The sequence below is a fragment of the Phyllostomus discolor genome, chromosome 1 (genome assembly GCF_004126475.2).
Source record: "Phyllostomus discolor isolate MPI-MPIP mPhyDis1 chromosome 1, mPhyDis1.pri.v3, whole genome shotgun sequence".
NCBI lineage: Eukaryota > Metazoa > Chordata > Mammalia > Chiroptera > Phyllostomidae > Phyllostomus > Phyllostomus discolor.
In genome coordinates, this window is record NC_040903.2 from 173,288,023 (window position 1) to 173,304,616 (window position 16,594).

Sequence of the window (16,594 nt, forward strand, 5' to 3'; positions counted from 1 at the left end):
TCCCCCTAGCCTTGGCTAGATGTTTAGAGGAAGAGAATTTGATGAATCCACACTAACAGAAAAATAGTATGGTCCTAAGCCTTGTCGTAGTATTTTAAAGTTTTAAAAATGTTTTTAAGAACCTATTAAATAAATCTCTAATTGCAATGGCAGACAGGTTAATCCAACAGTGAAGGCTATCAGGAAGAACAGAAGTGTATTTCTGTGTGGGTGTGTGGTTATGAGGGGCAGTGCAGTAACTGTCTACTCATACGTACAACCAACCATATACAGACCACAAATGGCTTAAATTTATGCACCTACTTGAGATTATGGTCTCAACAATTTCAATTGAACTTTTTTATTGTACAATAAAAAAATTGGTGGCAAAGAAGAAAGGCTGCAAAAGTGACAAAATAGATCCATTTAGAAAATGTCACAGAAAATCTTTACCTGGTCATATATAGAGACACATGTACCCACACTGTAGATAAATACATTTTGTCACACCCCACCCACTCCCTGAGAAAGAATATGTTTTTAGGCCATTTGGTGCTGGACAAAATACAAAATGGCTACCACAAGAGCTGCTGAAGACATCACTGCATCATGCAAAACATTTTTATCACACAGTACCTTTGCCATGAGAGCTCATGTAGGAAATTTATCTCAGACTTCAGAACCTGAAATACCTGTTACCCTTGAAAATTGGTTTCTTTCCTAATCTTTTAGATACTGTGAATCATGTAACTAACTCACTATGCTTTTCCTGTTTGGTGGCCCACCTCTAGCATAAAACATCACAGGATATGTGCTGAGGTATGCAAATCTTTTCTGTGGCTTTATTTTCTTCCTTGGTTTTTTTCAGCCCCAATTCACTCACTTAACTTATCCTTTTCTAAAGTATTTATTTTTGTACACCAAATCAATTTCTTTGTGAAGTGAAGGGGCTAGGAGTTAAACTTAGATTTAACTGAGTAGGTTTCTTCTCTGTTTACTATGACAGAGAAGTAGATAATGTATCACTTAATACTCTTTATGAAAGAATAAAAATTTAGTATTAAACTGGTTAGCATCGGTTACTTTTTAAAAATCACTCCATTCACTAACAGTGCAGGATAAATGAAGGACTACTAGATGTTGAGGATAGTAACAGTACTAAACAACCTCAGACAGAAGGGTGATATATTTCAGCTGAAAAGCCCAAACTGTCCCCGCTGCTTGCTCCTCTTCATCTGTAGCAGGCAAGCCCTCTGAAGCCAAGTACCCAATGCAGGGTTCCCTGCATGCATAACAGAATATGCTCTCTCTAGTTCTTGACTTTTCTACCTTTTATGGCACTATCCTTCTAAGTATTCCAAAAGGAAAGATAATCAAGAGTCAATGGTTTTAAAAAATGTGTTTATTAATCTTTTAAAAATTCTGTAGAAACTAAATGAACCTTGGCAATTAAATCTGGACTCAACCCACCTCTACTGGTCTATCTTCCCATGATGTTTTGAAAACATGACTTTCAAAATGTTTGAAATTATATTACCAAGCTTGTTTTTCACAGCCCAGTTAAGGCAAGTATAAAAGGTAATAGTAGTGCCCACTTCAAAGATGAGGAAGCTAGGGCCTTGGCCGGGTAGCTCAGTTGGTTAGAGCATCATCCCGCTATGCCAAGGTTGCAGATTCCATCCCTGATCAGGACATATACAAGAGTCAACCAATGCATAAATAACTGGGACAACAAACTAAGGTCTCTCTCTCTAAAAATAAATCAACAGATAAAGATACAGAAGCTGGGACTCAGAAAGGTTTAAGTGTCTTACCCTGTGTCAAAATAAACAGTGAGTCTTAAGCCTATTGTGACTAAGTCAGTTTCATTGTTTCTAAAAAGTATGCCACTTTAACTACATCTATCTTCATCTTCTTACTTTAGTTGAAATGAATTATTAATTATGTTTTACATGTTGTAGAAAATATCAAGGACATTATTAAAAAAAACCAAGGCCTTCTAAGAGGTCTAGTGGAAAGAAATACCAATAACACAGAAATAAGTCTGACATGTAACAAATTAGTGCTACTAACAAACTGCTATGGAAAGGACAGTGAAAGTCAGTGTGAGTACAGTAATCTTGGGAAAGCTTTTGGGAACAGTGGACATTTTAGTCGTTAAAAGAGAGAGATAGCTTAATCAACAAAATCCAGGAAAAAGACATTTAAAGCAAACAAAGCTTGAGCCAAGGCTTAAGAGGTATGTTTGGGGTCTGACTACTATGGCGAAAATGTAGATTACTGCAGGAGAAAACTGGCTCCAAATGCAGGCAGGCAACATCTTCCAGAACCTTTGATTTCTGGGTAGGCAGGACAATCACTGAGGTTTTAAACAGGAAGGTAGCGTGATAAGCAGGTGTTCTGCTGTTCTTGTTGTCTGTATCTTTATGAGATCTAACTTTAGGAGTAGTCTCTAAGCAGAGAGACTGGAAAAAGCAGGGAGATCAGTTTGAAAACTACCAGTTCAGGCAAAGGTAACAAGAACCCGAATTAAAAAGTAAAAAAGAAGGAATGGGCACAAAAAGTTTGCCAAAATAGATTAGACCATCATTCATTCATTCAAAAAATATGTAGTGTCTACCTACTGTGTACCAAGCACTATATATAGGTGCTTGGGCTACAACAGTGAACAGCAAAAACAGTGAATAGTAAAAATTCCTGTTGTCAAAGAGCTTATATTCTACTGTAGACTAACAAAAACTGATATAAATATAATAAGTAAATCATGTTAGGTGCTATGGGGGTTAAAAAAGCAGAGCAAGGCAAGGCATACAAGGAGTGAATGAGTATGTGGAAGGGAGGGGAAACTGCAATTTTAAACAGAGTGGTCAGGGTAGGCCTGACTGAAAAAGTAAAATCAGAATGAATACTTGAAGGGAGGAAGTTAGTCATGCAGACAACAGTATTCCAATCACAAGAAACAGCCAAGTAAAGGCCCTAAGGGAAAGTTGTGTGGTATGTTTACAGAAAAGCCAAGAGGTCAGTGTGGCAGGAGAGTCACCAAGGACTGCAGTGGGAAGAGGAGACTTGGAGAGGTGGTGTAACCAAGATGTATGGTCTTGCAGGCCACTGTGAGGGCTTAGGGTTCTACTCTGAGAAAAAGGAAAGCCACTGGAGGTTCTGAGTAGAGAGGGACATGATCTGTGTTAAAAATTATCACAGGGTTGGAAGACTAGATAATGAGACTGATCAGACTGGGAGAAAATGGAAGGAGAGGAATCTCAGTAGACTGTAATACCAAGAACATGAACGGAGAGCACAAAAATACTAATAAAGAATAAAAGGAGGAAGAACAAACAAAAACATCAAGACAATGAAACTCCTTTGAAGACACTGTTTGACTTTCTCTAGAGGAAGAATCTTTTATGCTTAAAAGTATCCTTAAAACATCTTTTGTTTATGTAGCCTCTGTATGAACCCAGGTTTCCAGCCTAGGTAGTTAATAGTACTACCTACTAAGATAGGCAACATGAGAGAAGAGGATTGGGAGAAAGATGAGTTTATTTTTGGATAGGTTAAGACTAGGGTAACCTGACACATTCAGGTGGAATATCTATCAAGGATTCAGATATACCAATTTGCAGTTTAGAAAGAAGTTAGAGCTAAAGACAGAAATCTGGGAGTCACAAGCAGATAAGTAGAAAATATCTTTGCAATATAATTGTCTCATTTCTCTTAAGCGTTCTTTTTAAAAAGTTTTTATATTCTAAAACAAACATGTATTACTTACCCTAATTAAAGCCTTATGTATCTATACCTTGAAAACAAAAATTCTTCTTGACTGAATCTAGGAATACCTACCAGTGTGTAACCCTCTTCATCTGATTCAGGTTGAGACAAATCAGATTCACTCCTCGATTTGATCAGTCTATAATTTGGGCTTGCATGGACTAGCCGGCTCTCTGCAGTAAGACTTTCACTCCTGTCTCACATGCACAAAGAAAAGTTTTTCAGTTTGGGACTGTTTGTGAACATAAAATTTAACGGAACTAGCAGCATAGAGATAACACACACACAATGAGTAGTAATTATGCCTGTCAATGCAAAATCCTGACTCTTGTCAGAGCGCAAAGCCCCATTCAATTACATCAAAATAACTGGTGTGCCGCTAAATTACAGAGACATGCAAATAATTTTCTATGTGTCTCAACTACAGTTGTTTATATGTATAAAAAATTGTGTCTCCTTATTTAATCAGAAATTTATATTTCAGGCTGAAGCGTATTCAAAGAGTATTACTCTTTGTTACTTTTAATTCATCCTAGTCAATTTGCATTTCCTCCTTCACCTCTGTGTTAATTTCAGAAGAATACTTCAACTATGAGAATAAACCGTTTCAATGCATAATGTAACAAAAGGAGAAGAGTAATGTGTTAAGTTTCTAGTCAGTCCCACCTGGTCATAAGTCCACCCCCTTCAGAGGCACTTGTTGAAGGTTGCTGCAACTGTCCTTCTTCCCTCCGCTTCTGAAGCTCATCAATCACAGGACTTACTCCTAATATTAAGAGGGCACACCGATGGATCACGGAGTTGCAGGCAGCTGTGTACACATCCTGACCCTCAGGAAGGTCTGTGCTGACCCTTCGCTCTTGCTGAGACTGAGGAGGTGGATCATCAGCTCGAGCCCCAGACCCTGCCCCACTGTTCATTCTATCTCGATCTCGGCTACGAGCTACTTCACGAGCTGAGAGGAAACACTGAAAGATTTCTGTAACATGCAACACAAAAACAAGGTCTTAACACATGGGGAGAGAAGAGCAAAGAAAATAACAATAAAAATAGTCAAAACATTTGGACCAAAAACTTACTGAAAGACGGAAAAATTACTTTTTAGACATTATATGCAGTATAGTACTAAGTTAAAATTACATTAAAAATATACATAAAATATTAAACTTTTCATGAAAATTACAATTGGAAATACTCATGCCTTTATAGAATTTAGATTGGATGATCCTATTTCTACTCTTATTTATAAGTTAGATTAGTGGTTTTCAAAGTGTGGTCTCAGACCAGCAGCATCAACATCATTTGGGTTCTTGTTAGAAATGCAAATTCTCAGGTCCAACCCAGACCTTCTAAATCAGAAGCTCTGGGAATGGGACCAGCAATCTGTGTTTTACTATGCCTTCCAGATGATTCTGAAGCCCATAAGAGTTTGAGAAGCACTTAGTTAGATAAAAATAACTATTTATGTTCATAATGTTGGTATGAAAAATGTCAGGTTACAAAAGAAAGACAAAATGTAAGTTGCACTACTTATAATGAAAAGGTCTCCTTCCCCTTCCAAATTCCATATAATACCTTATCACCTACACTAGTTGTATCTTGAACACATTAGTACAACCACTAAAAGTCTCTGCTGAAACAGAATCTGGTTAAACCATACGGCCAAAGCCCTGGCCAGGTAGCTCAGCTGGTTGAAGCATCATCCCATGCACCGAAAGTCTGTGGTTTTGATCTGCAGTCAGGGCACAAACCTAGGTTGGGAGTTCAATTCCTAGTAGGGGCATGTACACGAGGCAACCCATAAGTGTTTCTCTCTCTCTCCCCCGCCCCACCTGCCCTCCTTTCTACCCCCTTCCTCCTCTCTGAAAATTAATAAACATATCATCCTCGGGTGACGATTCTATATATATATATATATATATATATATTCTCTTAAATGTGTGTGTTTGTGTGTAGCCAAATCACCTCCAGAGTCAAATGGCATCACCAAGAATATCCTATCTGAGGCCAGCTCTTCCCAATTTATTAGTGTAAAAAGTCAGTGGGTATACCAAGGTTCTGATGCAGTGGTAGATACTTTACAATAGGAAGGAAATATTAGGCTCAAATTTGCACTGAAGAGGGTATTCTTAATGAGGAACCAAGGCCAAAAGTTGGTAAAATACTAGATTCTTCTGTTAACATGGAAATTTAAACTTTAAAAATGGATCTGTATTTTATAGACTGTGGCAATATTTTCATTATGCTGTTGAAAGTCCCTATTTCAATAAAAATCACAGTGACAAATGCAGGGTCCAGAGCTAGAAATAAGTTAAAGTAATTAAGAGAATGGTCACAGGGATTTGGGGCAGACCTGGTTCTCATCCCAGCTGCTACTAATTGTGGCACTAAGCACACAATTTTGTTACTTAAACTTCAGTTTAACCATCTTAAGTATAGGGTAATACTAGAACTCATCTTACAAAACTTTCTCAAGGATTATGAATTAATCTATGTGAAGCATTTGACCCAGGGCCCAGCATATATTAGGGGTTCAAAAACAGTAACTACAGATGACTATGATGCTTTCTGTTACTATAACCGAGGGTTATACTTTGCTACTGTTTTTTTACCCTTTGGCCTTTGCTTTCAGGAGTTCCTAGGCTAAGTTTTAAGTTCAACAGCAAAAAGTTTCCTCAGCCTAAGTATTTCAATAGCTATTGTCCCTTCCCATCTCCAACCCCCTTTTTCTCCATTTAGATCTTATCTTTTCCTCTTGTTTCAACAATTTTTGGTCTTGTTTTGAGCCACTTCAAGATCATTTTTAGAAGTAACGAGAACGGAAACTGGTAATAAAGTAAGTGTCCAACTGATTGATATATACAGACAATACCAATACTAAATACATAGCTGGCCATAATGTTGGACCACAAAATGAACATACACTTTAACCTGAAATAGCCAAATCACTCAAAATATAATAGCAAATGGTTAAAAAACTTTAATATTTCTCTTTAAGTATAAAAATAATTACCTTTAAAAATTATCTGTAGCCTCAGAATATAAAAGTATGGAAAGTGTTATCTACATGGCCAATAGTATTCTCATGTATATTCTTGCTCCCTTCTGAGAACGGTAGTGTAGTCAGTGGGTGAAATTTATAATTTTAGATAATTGGGCTCTCCTAGTAGTCACGGAAAGGGGGCTCTGTTCCTCAGCACACAGAGGTTGGCCACACAATGGATAACTTGGCCCCTGAGAGGACATACTTTGAATAACCTTATCCAATGACTCACGGGCATCATTTCATGCATGAGATTCAGTGGAACCAGTATGGTTTCTAAAAGCCTGCTTCCAGAGCTTTTTAGCCCCAAACATGAAATTCAGTAACTTTAGAATGGAACTAGCACAGAGCTGAAATGTTAACTAATGTAAATTCAGATCACCAGTAGAATATCAGATTCTTTTAGAAAAACTGTAGAGAAACTTTTGTCTTTCTCTTTCTTCTCCACTCAGTTCCCTTACCAAAAAAAAAAAATGGCACGGTGTGAATCTGTAAAGTAAGGTATATACTCACTGCCAGCTGTCATCACTTCATGTTCACGTTCCTCCTCCTCATCCTCTGGCTCTGGATGCCCCTCTTCCCTCTCTCGCTCAGCCTGTTCCTCCATTTCAGCTTCTTCGTCAATGGTCCGGGTAAATGAATGCTCCTGAGGATCAACATCTGCAGAGTCTTGGTTTTCTGAGATCTGAAAGAAATGATGAGAGCCACACATTGAATGTGATTTTCAAAAACTTGATTAAGACCTTGACTTTTTATCATGAAAAATATTGCTAATATCAATAATAGCATGTGAATATTACTACAAAAAAAAGACATACTGGAAAAACTGAAAAAATTAAGACTGTATGTACACAAAATACAGAGACACCTATATATTCTTTCTTCCTCAGTATTTTTATTACAATGTCTTCTTATAAACTGGTATTCAAATTCCTATTCAGCTGTAAACTACAGAGCTGCAACTTAAAATGAGTTATGACACCAAGAATAAAAAGGTACTTAAAGAATATGAATTTTGATTCCATTCATCTCCCTTAAGTTCTGTATATTATTACTCTCTATAAATGTTTAATAATTCTAATGTAAAACTGTTTTTTTTTACTTTTTTGGTGAGAATATTTAATTTCTACTCTCAGCAAATTTCAATTATACAAACAGTATTGTTTTTAGTTTTTTCTTTACTTTGTTTACCCCTGAAAAAAACAAAAATTAGAAACTTAGTAAGAACAATGTTAGTTTTATTTCCATGGCGGTTATACTATCCAGCAGTAATTTAGAGGAAAAAGTCCTTAAAACAGATGCTAAGAGAGGAACAAATACCCTAACAGTACTATATCATTTCCCCCACAAATCTCAGTATAAAGCATAAGTAAAAAATTTCAATGATAACTTCAAATACATAAAAAAGTTATTTTGTAATTCATGTAAATAACAAGAAATTCACTGAGATGGAGATACTGAACAGTCGGTCTCACACAATACATAAAGTATTATCCCCATATATGGGAATTTCAAATATGAGCCTCAACAAAATGCCAACTTAACATATTTCACAGAATTTCAAGGTCACTAACAAACAGATCCACAAATATTAAATAAGAGCATGCTAAAGAGTAATATAATAGAAATGTAGAGATAAAGTTTGATTTTTAAAATCTAAAATCTGAATAACAGAGTACAAAGCACCTATTGTATAAAGTTTCAAAGTAAGCATTTCTGAAGGTGATGTATTATACAGGCTTATACTTCTAAATACAGGATCATGTTATCAGGATTACCAAGTACTTTAAAATCATCTCATTTTTGGTGTATGAATTAACGTATTCTGCTGTGTATAATGCACTCCCATGTATAATGTGCACCTATGTTTTTGGTCCAAACTTTCAGAAAAAAATCTTTTATTTTATTAATTCAATTTTTATTTACTTAATTTCAAATTATTTATTTATATTTAGATACTTGTTTGTATTATAAAGGAATTTTAGCATTTAGTTTTGAACATATAAGAAATTTTCTGTAACAAATAATTACAAAACACAAAAACAAATACAAGCTATTTCAGGTACTACCCATGTATAATGAACATCCTTATTTTTCCCTCAAAAATTTGGGCAAAAACGTGTGCATTACACATGGAGAAATATGATACTTCTGGAACATCCTTAATAAGAGTTTTCAATCTTTACTCCCAGTGGTGAACAACTCTTAATACTAGAAGGCTTTTTCCCCTTATATTCAGCTAACAATGATTCTCCATTCAATTGTTACCCTTTGGTCAGCAAGGAACACATTTATTTCCTCTCAAACACGGAAGCTCTTTAAGTATTTTTAAGGCAGCTACCCTGTTACTCCCCATTTCTCTAATTCTTATAGAAGATGATTTTTGAACCTTTCACCAATCCAAGGTAGTCTGTTGATACCCCTCATAAATTATTAAATAGGATAATTCAAATGTGGTCTGACCAGCATAAAATAAAGGAGTCATATTTCATGAGATTTGGACAATTCATTTTGTTATTATCATTTATACAGTCTAAGAGTTTATAAACTTTCTTAGCAGCCACATCATAACTTGATAAATGTAGGGTTAAATAAACCCCAAAACTTTTACTTGTCCAATTTTTTTCACTAGAAAAACTGTTTAACATTTTATTGTATATCTGCAATAAACAAGGTACATTTCTTACTTGACATAAGCCAATATAAAACTCTCACAGCTTGCAGAAAAACATAGAAATTAACTGATTTCCAACTTTACCCATCTGTCTCGTGATGATGACCTGGTCTGAATAAGTTCAAGGCTCTTGCAAGCAAGTAAACGACTTCGAACTTTGTACACACAACGGTACACTTCTGATAAGCTTTTACCAGGTTGATATCTAAATAAAGAACCAAAATAGAAAAGTTACCTAATGATTTCTAGCATCATGAGAGCAAATACATATCTGAGGATAGTTTTAAGTTACTTGCCGGCTTTCTCCACATGCTTGACTAAGTAAATTTGTGTGTTTCAGAAGAGCTGCGAGAACAAATCTAGACACAGTGTCCAAGAGTGATTCATTGCTTAGAGTTGCACTGTCCCAATCTGAAAATAAAAATGATAAATTGACATTTAAAAGGATGCAGAAAACAGTTCAGAGGTCATTTTAATAGCTTTAAGTAATCCAACAACTGAATGTTATTTTTCTTCACAGTTATTTAACAAATACACTACCAGATCCTACATACTGTTCTGTGTGCTAGTGAACAAAATTGAGTCCCTTGGTCTCACAGAGCTTATAGGTCTCACAGGTCTCACAGGTCTCACAGAGCCTGAGGAGAGCCAGGGAGACAATAAGTAAAAACATTAATATGACAGATAAGCGCTATAGAGAAAAATAGAGCAGGGTATGGAGAACAGGGAATATTGAACTGTGTGGGGCTGCTATTTTTTCATTGCATTTTTAGAAAAAGGAAGAGGGACGGGAGGGGAGGGGAGGGGAAGGGAGGGGAAACGCCCCAACTGGGTATCAAACCTGCAACCTGGGTATGTGTCCTGACTGGGAATGGAACCTGTGTCCTTTAGTCTCCAGGACAATGCTCCATCCAACTGAATCACATCAGCCAGGGCTGGGCTTGCTCTTTTATACAGACTGGTTTGGGAAGGTCTCTGATAAAGCTACAGCTGAGCACAGATCTAGGTGAAGTACAGGAAGAGGCCACATAGAGACAGTGTCCCCTCCAAAATAACTAGGATAGAGGCCCTGAGGTGGGTTCATGGAGGCTAGTGTGGCTGGAACAAAGTGTACTTGCAAAAGAGTGGTAGGAGACATCATAAGGCTGGCTACAACTAGATCACATAGGGCCTTGCAGGCCACTGCAAGTCCTCTAGGCTTTACTTTGAGGGAAATGGGAACCACCATTAGAAGTCTTTGAATAGAAATATGACATGATCTGACTTGTTTTAAAAGACTCATTCTGACTGCTGAGTGGAGAACTTCCTATAGAAATAGCAACAGCAGAAGTAATTATTGCAGTAATTCAAGTGAGAAATGATGGTGGCTCAGATAAAAGTCAGAGCTATAAAGGTAATGAGAAATGGCCAGATTCCATATGTATTTTGAGGGTAGAGTTGAGAGGATTTGCCAAATGTGAGAATATGTGAGAAGTCAAGGTTGACTATAAATGCATTCAGAATGTGGTTGGCATTTACTGAGACAGGAAAACCACAGAAACAACACTTTTAGGGGGTAGGAAGCTAGAATCGGGAGTCTGGTTTTGAATGTTTTCTATTAGATATCCTAGTGGAGATATTGAGTAAACTAGTCAGGTGTTTATATATCTGGTATTTGAAACCATGAAAGTCGGTATTGGTAATACATGTACATTTAAGTGGGTAAGAAATAAAACATTTGAACAGAAATGAGCACATGCAATTGAAAATCCAAATCAGAGCATTAGATGATGAGAACCATCAGGTGCTTTCTTTAATTCCATGTTAGCATAGCAATGCTGCACTGTAAAAGTGCAGTACAGTCAGTAAAGTCCACATGGTGGTGGGATGTTTCCTATCTATTCCACTCCCGGGATGTCTGCTAGACAGACTGTTAATTTGACAAATTTACTGTACCACTTAAAAGCAAAACAAAACAAGATACCCTGGCAAATATTAAGTCCCAAGTTACCTTCATTTGTACTAATCTCTGCTTAAAACTGCTATCCCAAGAGATAAAATGTAACATCTTGGTTTTTCAGTCATTTCTGTATGCTTAGGTAAAAAATTAAGTTCATATTTACCTATTTCACAGGTGAAAACTGACAATATAAACATGACAGATTTTAAGAAATTCTTAAAGCCAACAGAGAATCTTAAAATGACAGTTTTTATAACATACAAAATTTTTCCACATCAGGTTCCTGACAGATTATCTGTTCAGGGACTGACTGCTTGCTATCCTGAGAACTGTGATGACTTAAAATCAAACATGACCCCCCTTCAACCAGGCCAGTAATTCAATTTAAAAGCAAACTAAAGTAACACCCTTTGCTGTGTTTCAAATGTAGCAAGAATTATCCTCCTATGCAATTTTTAAATTTTATTTATTTTCCTTTGTATTTAATCTATTGGAGTGACATTGGTTAACAATATTGTATTACAAGTTTCAGGTACATAATTCCACAACACATCATCTGTACACTGTACTGTGTGTTCACCACCCCAAGTCAAATCTCCATCCATCACCATTTAGCCCCCCATATCCCTACCACCTCCCCCCACACTCCTCCCCATCTCCAACCACCACACTGTTGTCTGTGCCTGTGAGTTTGTACTCTTTTTTTCCCTTTTTGCTCTATCCCCTTACCCATTCCACCCCACTGCCACTGCCAACAGCTGTCAGCCTGCTCTCTACACATGAATCTGTCTCTATTTTGCTTGTTACTACATTGTGTTCATTAGATTCCACATGAGTGAAATCATATGGTATTTATCTTTCTCTGACTGGCTTATTTCACTTAGTATAATGTTCTTCAGGTCTGTTTATGCTGTCGCAAAGAGTAAGATTTCCTTCTTATTTATGACTGAGTAGTATTTCATTATATAAATGTACCACAATATCTTTTATCCACTCATCTACTGGTGGGCACTTGGGCTGCTTCCAAATCTTGGCTATTGCATATAATGCTGCTATGAATGCAGGAGTGCATATATTCTTTCAGTATTTCAGGTTTCTTTGGATATAATGCCACTTTAAATGTGAATGGCTTGAAAGATCTAATAAAAAAAATAGGGTAGAGCCCTTGCCAGGTAGCTCAGTTGGTTAGAATGTTCTCCCAGTATGCCAAGGTTGCTGGTTCAGTCCCAAATCAGGACATATACAAGAAGCAACCAATAAGTGCATAAGTGCATAAATAAATGGAACAACAAATTGTTTCTCTCTCTCTCTAAAAATCAATAAAATAAAAAAATTAAAAAAAAATAGCTGAATGGATAAGAAAATAAGACCCATATACATACAATACTGTTTACAAGAGACCCACCTCAGAAAGATACAAACAGACTAAAAGTAAAGGAATATAAAATGGTATTTCACACAAAGGGAAAGGGAAAGAAAGCTGAGGTAGCAGTACTTATATCTTACACAATAGACTTTAAAACAAAGGCCACAGTATGAGACAAAGAAGGATACTACATAATGATAAAGGGAGCTATCCAACAAGAGGATATAATCCTTGTAAATATTTATGCACCCAACAAAGAAGCACCTAATATGAAAAGCAAATCTTGATGGACATAAAGGGAAAGATGGACAATAACAGTCATAGTGGGGGATTTTAACACCCCACTGAGTTCAATGGACAGATCATGATCAGAGAGAAAATCAACATGGAAATAGCAACCTTAAATGATACAGTAGATAAGATGAATTTAATTGATATCTTCCAAGCATTTCACTGCAAAGCATGAGAATATACATTCTTTTTAACTACACCTGGAACATGTTAAGACACAACACAAGTCTTAAATTTAAGAAGAGTAACATCATAACCAGTATCTTCTCTGACCATAATGGTATGACACTAGGTATCAATCACAAGAAGAAGGAAAAAAAAAAAAAAGGAAAACACACAAAGGCATGGAGGCTAAATAGCATGTTACCAAACAGTGAGTGGGTTAACAATGAGACCAAGAAAGAAATCAGAAGATACCTTGAAACAAATGAAAAGGAGAAGAAAACAACTCAAAACCTACAGGACACAGCCAAAGCAGTCCTAAGAGGGAAATTCATAGCACTGCAGCCTACCTCAAGAAACAAGAAAAATTTCAAAGAAACAATCTAACTAACACTTAAAGGAACTAGAAAAAGAGCACAAAAAAGCCCAAAGTGAGTAGAAGACAAGGAATAATAAAGATCATAGCAGAAATAAATGAAATTGAGTCTAAAAAAATACAAGCTCTGGCAGGATGGCTCAGTGGGCTACAACACTGTCTTGTACACCAAAAGGTTGTGGGTTTGATCACCAGTCAGGGCACATACCTAGGTTGCAAGTTTGATCCCCAGTTGGGGCATATGTGGGAGGCAACTGATCGATGTTTCTCTCTCATATCAATGTTTCTCTTTCTTTCTCTCTCTCTCTCTCCTCTCTCTCTCTCTCTCTCTTCCCCCCCCCTCCCCCCGCCTCTCCCCCACTGTTTCCTCTCTTTCTACAGTAAAAATCAATAAAAATATCCTGGGGAGAGGATTTTTTTAAAAAGTAAAGACTTACTTAAAAAAATATAAGCAATCATCCCTGGCTGGTGTGGCTCAGTGGACTGAGTGCCAGCCTGAGAATCAAAGGGTTGTTGGTTTAATTCCATTCTAGGGCACATGCCTGGGCTGCAGGCCAGGACCCCAGTAGGGGGTGTTCAAGAGGCAACCACACATTGATGTTTCTCTCCTCTTTCTCCTTCCCTTCCCCTCTCTAAAAATAAATAAATAAAATCTTTAAAAATATATATATCTATAAGCAATCAATGAAACCAAGAGCTGGTTCTTTGAAAAGATAAACAAGATTGACAAACCTTTAACCAGACTTATCAAGAAAAAAGAAAGAGAACCCAAGTAAATAAAATTAGAAATGAAAGAGAAGTAACAACTGACACCACATAAATACAAAGGATTGTGAGAAAGTATTACAAACTATAAGTCAACAAATGAGGCAATCTGAACAAAATGAATAAATTTCCTAGAAGCATACAATCTTCCAAAACTGAATCAGAATGATTCAGAAAATCTGAATAGACAACAACTAAGGAAACTGAAGCAGTGACCAAAAACCAAAATTCCTAAACTAGATGGCTTCACAGGTAAATTTTACCAAACTTTCAAAAAAGAATGAACACCTCTCCTTCTCAATCTATTCCAAAAAATTCTAGAGGAGGGAAGACTTCCAAGGTCATTTTATAAGGCCAGCATTATCCTAATTCCAAAACCACATAAAGACACTATAAAGAAAGAAAATTATAGGCCAGTATCCCTGGTAAACATATATACTAAAATTCTCAACAAAATTTAGCAAACTGGGTCAAGCAATACATTAAAAAGATCATACACCATGATCAAGTGAGACTTTTATCTGGGGATATAAGTGTGGTACAATATCAGCAAATCATTAAATGTGATATACCACACAAACAAAACAAAGGATAAAAACCAAGTGATCACATCAATAGATGTAGGGAAAAAAATGTCCTGGCTGGCGTGGCTCAGTGGATCGAGTGCCAGCCTGAAACCAAAGGGTCGGGTCGTGGGTTCGATTCCCAGCCAGGGCACATGCCTGAGTTGCAGGCCAGGTCTCCAATGGAGGGGAGGGGGGGGGTAGCGCATGAGACGCAACCACACAATGATCTTTCTCTCCCTCTCTTTCTCCCTCCCTTCCCTTCTCTCTAAAAATAAATAAATAAAATCTTTAAAAAATAGATGTAGAAAAAGTATTTGATCAAATTCAGCACGATTTATGATAAAAACTCCCAGCAAAGTAGGATAAAGGGAACAAATCTCAATGTAATAAAGGCCATATATGACAAACCCACAGCCAGTATCATATCAATGGGCAAAAACTAAAAGGGTTTCCTTTAAGATCAGGAACAAGACAGGCATGTCCACTTTCACCACTCTTATTCAAAACAGTACTGAAGTCCCAGCCACAGCAATCAGACAAAAAGAAGAAATAAAAGGCATCCAAACTGGAAAGGAAGTAGTAAAATCATCACTATTTGCTGGTGACATGATACTGCATATAGAGAACCCTAAAGATTCCACCAAAAAACTACTAGAACTGATAAATGAATTCAGTAAAGTAGCAGGAAACAAAATAAAAACCCCAAAATCAGTTGCATTTTTATACACCAATAATAATCTATCAATAAGGGAAATTAAGAAAACAATCTTATTTATAATTTCATCAAAAAAAGTAGGAATAAGTTTAACCAAAGATGTAAAAGACCTATACTTGAAAAATTGTAAGATACTGGAGAAAGAAACTGAAAGAGGATGCAAAAATAAGTGGATACATATACCTCCAGGTAATTTTTTAAGTAATGAGTTGTTTTTAAAGATCTTCATTAAAGTTTTAGTCATTTCATACCAAGCACTATAGAATGTTTCCACTATTCAAGCATAAAGTCTAGGATGCAGTTATAAACAATTCAGCAAATGGAGACATATGATAAGTTTTTATTCATCTTACGTTTACATATACTTTTAAAAAAGTTCTCACTACAATGGAACAGGTGATAATATTAAAGAAAACTTAACTGCACATTCCAAGGAAATGTGTACACATGATAATGTCAGAAAATACAACTTTGAAAGTAAACTTTTTTTGTCTCCATTACTACACTATTTTTATACCTCCAATGGGAGTCAACACTATAGAATAAAAAAAAATGAATGATAAACTGGATGAGATTAAAATTTTCAAAGGTATCATCTCGCTGGTGTTTTAAAGGTCTAAATAATATATATCTCATTTCACTTTTATTATACAAAGTAAAGTAGAATAAAAGGTGAAAATGTATTTACTTTTAACAGTTTTACCACAGAAGAAAGGAAATCCAAAGAAATAGGGGGAAACTAAATACAGGATAAAAAATATATAACATGGAAACAGACAACTAGAAATATGTGATTCTGAACAATCCAGGTCACTGTTAAAAGGGAAGCTAAAAATAAATCAGGCATATCCTTTGAAAACTTGTACATAAAATTAATGAAATATTATAAACTGAAATGCCACCACATGCATAGCACTTTACTACTGTGCTTCACAGTAAACCTTATTTCA

At 36.2% G+C, this 16,594-nt stretch overlaps 1 protein-coding gene across 10 annotated transcripts in view; it reads right to left on the reverse strand.

Moving 5' to 3' along the window:
- The window catches only part of HERC1 (HECT and RLD domain containing E3 ubiquitin protein ligase family member 1), a 177,553-nt gene that overhangs the window by 83,488 nt on the left and 77,471 nt on the right, over positions 1–16,594 (reverse strand). For 7 of the 10 annotated variants that reach the window (XR_004905037.1, XR_004905038.1, XR_004905040.1 and 4 more), the window contains 5 exons: positions 9,761–9,875; positions 9,549–9,669; positions 7,304–7,475; positions 4,414–4,753; positions 3,820–3,940 (listed from right to left, as the gene is read on the reverse strand). Coding sequence is in view for 2 of the 10 variants with exons in the window: in XM_036034504.1 (XP_035890397.1) it covers positions 3,820–3,940; positions 4,414–4,753; positions 7,304–7,475; positions 9,549–9,669; positions 9,761–9,875 (869 nt within the window). In the remaining 8 variants the exon portion in view is untranslated. The remainder of the gene's footprint in view (positions 1–3,819; positions 3,941–4,413; positions 4,754–7,303; positions 7,476–9,548; positions 9,670–9,760; positions 9,876–16,594) is intronic. The other 3 variants (XR_004905043.1, XR_004905041.1, XM_036034506.1) reach the window with 1 other exon arrangement.